Source organism: Jaculus jaculus, chromosome 10 (genome assembly GCF_020740685.1).
Source record: "Jaculus jaculus isolate mJacJac1 chromosome 10, mJacJac1.mat.Y.cur, whole genome shotgun sequence".
NCBI classification, from domain to species: Eukaryota; Metazoa; Chordata; class Mammalia; order Rodentia; family Dipodidae; genus Jaculus; species Jaculus jaculus.
The window spans coordinates 63,148,541-63,154,183 of NC_059111.1; the positions used below are offsets into that span (position 1 = coordinate 63,148,541).

Consider the following 5,643-nt stretch of genomic DNA (forward strand, 5'->3'; position numbering starts at 1 on the left):
CATGCTTAAATAAATGGCTTCCAAAGTTTTGGCTTTCTTTTGACTTAAAACCCCTTTGATGCTTTTTTATCATGGCCAAAGTCAACAAAATAAACAATTAAGATCACACACCTTAAATACAAATTCTCACTTTAAATCCACTTTTCCTTCTGCTTATGATTTAACATCATTTCATTTGTGCTGATTACAATGTCAGCTAGATTCATTAGGCACTTAATATCAACACTTCACCTTAAAAGTACATCAATATAGCAACTATTTATTCACACTTTGACAAAATAAATCAGTTTATAAGTACTATAATTTGTAAAGTCTATAAATGATCATTCACTATTAGGAAAATAGATATGTAATATAATTTCCCTTATGAGTTATTTTTAGGGCTTGCTTCATAACTGGATAGGAAAATTTTTACTACCTTTTGCACAAACACGGTTGCAATCCTTCAGGTAAACAAAGTTATTATGATTCCCACCACAGCCTGTATAAGAAAAGGCCTCACAGATGTTTTGACTTGCATTAAAATAATAACGAGTCACATTAGCCGAGCACAAGCCTTCATCTTTTGGGCTGTAGCAAAATGATGGACCTTTATGAAAAAAAAAGACAACAAAATTAAAAATGCTATAACCAGATTAATAAAAGGTCACTAAAGTAGCTAAAGAAAATCAAATCCCAATTAAGGCTCACTCTGAACCTCAAATATTACATAGACCATTTAAGAAGATGTATTTCAATATATGATAAAAAATGACATGTTAGGCTGGGCATGCTGGCATACACCTTTAATCCCAGCATTTGGGAGGCATTGGTAGGAGGATCGCCATGAGTTCAAGGCCACCCTGAGTCTACATAGTGAATTCCAGGTCAGTCTGAACTAGAGTGAGACCCTACCTCAAAAAAAAAAAAAAAAAAAAAACATGTTAAATTTTGGTAATTCTGAAGTTTTAAAGGCTGAAATAATTCTTTTTGAAGTTGTTTTTTAGCTTCTGCATGTGAAATGAGATTAATTTCTGAACTACACATGGCAAAAATGGGCTAAATTTCAAAGGACAATATGTGGCATACTTTGGCAAACTTTCTTGTTTTGATAGTTGTATTTTAAGTGTTTATATCAGCTTCCCTTCCATAATTCATGAAGAATGTGTGAGTGTGTGTGTGTGTGTGTGTGTGTGTGTTGTATGTTGTGTGCATGTGCACATGTATACATGCATATGTGTATACCAACACACACACACATATACACAAAATTCCCAAGTAACCAGCCATTGGAACATTAATGTCTACACCAATATGCTCAAGACAACATCATTATAAACCATCCCCCCATTAATTTCATATAGTACAGCTCAAAGTCTTATCAAACTCTCTGCCAAAGAAGATTTTCCCACTCATTTATTTTTTATTCATGTATTTGTTTATATTTGTGGAACTGCTTGAAGAAATGGATGAAAGTAAAAAGGACAGAGCACTCTGTGATATAATTTGCAATTACTAAAGAATATAAAATTAAAACAAAGTGTCTTTCTCTAGGGATTCTCTCCCTCTCTCTTTCTATATATATTGTAATATTTGAAATCACTACAAGAAAACTATGTTAACTTCATACTGAATTATTAATTTTTAAATAGGAAAATGAAAAACACTCTAAACAATAATATTTACCTTTATTTGGGGTACAGAATTTTCTACAAGAAGCTTTATCAGGGAATCGGTTCCTGTTCTGGTTACACCTACCAGGCTTGAGTTTTTCACATGTCATGGTTCTTAGATTGAAGACATACTGTTCTTTGCGTGAGTGACACTGATACTCACGGAGTTCCAACCGGCAAATACGAGGAACATCTGGAGAAATAAAGAGTTAACAAAACATGTTATACAAAAGTTGCCTTTCTTGGGCTGGAGAGATGGCTTGGCTGTTAAGGTGCTTGCCTGCAAAACCTAATGACTCTGGTTTGATTCCCCAGTGCCCACATAAAGCCAGATGCACAAAGTGGCGCATGCATCTGGAGTTCATTTGCAGCAGCTAGAGGCCATGACATACCCATTTTCTCTCTCTCTCTCCTTGCAAATAAATAAATATTTTTAAAATTGTTTTTTTTTTTTACTATTATAAAGAAAACAACAAATGCTGGTTTGCTATTTGTAAGAATATAAACTAGCTCAGCCACAGTGGAAATCAGTGTGGAGGATCCTCAAAAACTAAAAATAATTACCATGTAACCCAGCTACACCACTTCTAGGTGTGTACTTGAAAAGGACACTGATTACACACCACAGGGATATTTGCACAGTCATGTGTATTACTGCAGTATTTACAATAACTAAGGAATGGACCTAGCCCAGATGTCCATCAACAAATGAATGCTTAAAATGTAGTATATATACACAATGGGACCTTCCCTGTAGTAAATAAAAATGAAATAATATTTTGCAGGAAAATAGATGAAAATGGAGATCATGGTGCTAAACAAAGCCAGATTTGGAAAAACATATTTCTCTAATATGTGAAATCTAGATTCAAATTGTGTGTGTGTGTGTGTGTGTGTGTGTGTGTGTGTGTGTATGCGTGTATGCATGTGTAATGAATGTAGAAATGGGGCTATGGCACATGAGGTGAGGAAGAGATCATGGAGTGGGGGAGTAACAGAATACAAGTGTCATAAAAGCAAGAGAGTGGATAATTTGGGAACAAAAAGGGGTTCAGTAGGAGGGCACTGGGAGCATTAGGAAGGGCAGTAGGAGTAAAGGAAGAAGAAAAAGACAGCATATATGTATGAAAGGATCGCAAGGAAACTCATCACTTTGTATGTTAAAAATTAATAGGATAATACTCAAAACAATAATAGCCATCTTAGCACTTTCAAAACTTTACCATTATTTCAGAAACTGGAGGAAATAGTCTTATTTCATATTATAACAATAAACCCCAAAAGCCTGCCCATTGATCTGAGCATTTAGTTCCTTTTAAGCAAAGTTGATCCAGACTTGACTCAGCTGTGACAACTTTCAGGTTCAGTGGAAACAGTCATTCTCCAATGGTTTATATACTGGAAGCTAATTAAGGCTGTTCATAAGAACACACACATTTCCTCCTTGGGCTAAGTCCCATAGAGTCAAGAGATAGAACTTAAAACTAATAAAATAAATGAGAACTTACTATGGTGAATCTTAGCAGTATTTCTACACTAAGCCTAGACAGTTAGGTATCAAGTTAATGAGCTAAATCACACCTTAATGATAACAGCCACTAAAGCTGTCCCATACTGATGTCCCATATTGACAGGAGGGGGGGGGGGACACCCAAATTAATCGCAAACATAGAAAAAAGCACATAGGTTGACCTGATGCATAATTCCCTTCCATTTATTATGCCTATGACAACTCAAGACATCCTTACCAGGGCCTGAATTACCACGAGTGTCTGGTAGCTGAGGCAAAAGTTAGCAGTGGTAGGTGTGAGATTACTTATGTGAAACTAAAAGCCAGTGAAGTTTACCACTTGAGGAAAATTACACTAGCAAGTTCCTGGAGACAACCAGGTCTGGAAGACCAGGTAAGTTCCCCGCAGCCCTTTGGTGCACGGAGAGAGATGGCAGGGTCCCTGAGCACACGCAAGGACACTTACGTTCGATCCTCGAGCAAGCTTCTTCACAGGAGCCTGGAGTTTTGAAATTGTTGGGGTTACCCCGGCAGCCTCCATACATGAACGGGCGGCACTTCTGGAGGTACCTGTCGTAGTAGTACCTGGGCAACAGGGCCTTGCAGGGTCCCACGTCCCGGGGTAGGAGGCAGATCTCCGCATCTTTTCCTAGGCGAAGGGAGGAGAACAGCAAGAAGGAGGTCAGATGCCGTTCCAGGGAAGGACGGGCATCTGTCCCCTCCGCAACCCCGCTTCTGCACAAACTGGGGCTCCAGTCTCCTGGGTGCCAGCAACGAGGGCACTCTTGGACTTTACCAGGCGGACTTGGAGCAGCGTTGCCCGCGGCGTCCACCAGGAGCAGCTGCAGAAGCAGCAGCCCAAAGGGCTGACGATTATCCATGGTGCTGGCCCGAGCTGCCTGGGCTCTCGGGGATGGGATGCGACAGCCCAGGGAAGGTGCGGGGTCTGGCCTGGCCGCTCCAGCAAGCAGCATTTAAGCAGGGAGAACGTGCCTCCGACCCCCGACAGGGCGTAGCGCGCATGTGTGGGGGATTCGTGCCCTGGGGCAGTGACCCACTCCGCCCCACGCCGCAGGGAGTGTTCCAGGGCCAGAGGAAGGAATTCCCTGCCAAGTTGAAAAGTTGAGGGAGCTTCCCAAACTTGCGCCTGTACCCAGGCGGAATGCTGAAGGAGCAGGATTGGGTCAGCGATGGGAAATCAGCGGGCCAGAGGGAAGTGACCCGCCTGGGATTGCTCAATGCTCCAACTTGCAGCATCGCCCCGAGGAAGCCTGAATTCCCAGGAAAGCATAGAAGACCAGGCCTGTTAGGGCCTGTGCAAAAGTGTGATTTGTAGGTCTGACCTGAGAGCGTTCACGGCCATGAACTCTTAGGTTCGAAATCTAATTTTATTTATACATCCACTTCAATGGCATGCGTACACTTCAAAGACGCTCTTACACGTTAAGTGTAGGCTCCTGATGAATAGCCCCCACCCTAATCGTACATCCCAGACTGACCTGACAGTCAATATGTACAGAGGATGACAAACTTGATTCTCTTGCCTCTGCCTCCAAGTGCCCGTGTGCTGACGAATTAGGACATTTCCATCCGTCGTAAAGGCTCCTATTGTGGAACTCTTTCCTGGACCGTCCATTCTTGTCAGAACAGGAGGGAAGCTGTCCCCTCTGATGTTTGACACCGCACATTGGTTTTACCTTGCTGAAATTTCATATGCATGGAATCATAAAGGATCCCATAAACTTTTAGTCAATGATTGCTTTTGCCCTTTGAAACAGGTACTCATGGAGCCCAGGCTACCCACCCTAGTCATACAGCTGAGGATGAATTTGAACATCCTTTTGCCTCCAATACCGCCGAAGTGCCTGACTTGCTGTTTGCATTTTTTGCTTAGCTATGGTTTTTAAAGTATAGCTATGAAATGTGTACTAATAGTCCATTCCTTTAAATCTAATATACAAATATGCCACAAATATCATCTTGTATTTCAAAAACATATCATTTGTAGCTTGGGCCTATGAATAAAAGTGTTTTGTGTGGAAATGCAATTTTTATCACTCTTGTATGAAGACATTTTAGAAACTGCCACATAATTTTCCAAAATGGTGATTGCAGCATTTTACACCCCCATGGAGGATCCTATGTAATGAGAGGTAATGAGAGTTGGAGCTATGCCTTTACTGCTAGAATGTAACAGTCCGAAAGGTTCTCTTGGGTGATTAGAAGCTTTAACCAGATCAGCCCCTTCCTACACATTCCTAATGTCCACAAAGATATTAACATTTATTCCTCTTTTTATATGTTAGCCTGTGACCTAGTTTTGTTTAAACAAGAAAATATGTACATTGAAATTTTATGTGATATTAAAGATATTTTGTGAGGATATTTGTAAAAAAAAAAAATCTCTGGATAAATGTCTCTTCCCTTCCTCCCACTTTCCTCATTTTTTTTTTTTGACATTTCCTAGTAAATAATATTCTT

General features: G+C 40.4%; 1 protein-coding gene across 1 annotated transcript; it reads right to left on the reverse strand.

The window, feature by feature from the left end:
* Positions 1 to 374: 374 nt before the first annotated feature.
* Tfpi2 (tissue factor pathway inhibitor 2) lies at positions 375 to 4,097 on the reverse strand. Its single transcript, XM_004656341.2, has 4 exons — positions 3,959 to 4,097; positions 3,629 to 3,811; positions 1,666 to 1,845; positions 375 to 589 (listed from the first exon to the last, which is right to left on the reverse strand). The coding sequence occupies exons 1-4, from the start codon at positions 4,041 to 4,043 to the stop codon at positions 390 to 392; spliced, it is 648 nt and encodes a 215-aa protein (XP_004656398.2). The 5' UTR covers positions 4,044 to 4,097; the 3' UTR covers positions 375 to 389.
* Between the last annotated feature and the right edge of the window lie 1,546 nt (positions 4,098 to 5,643).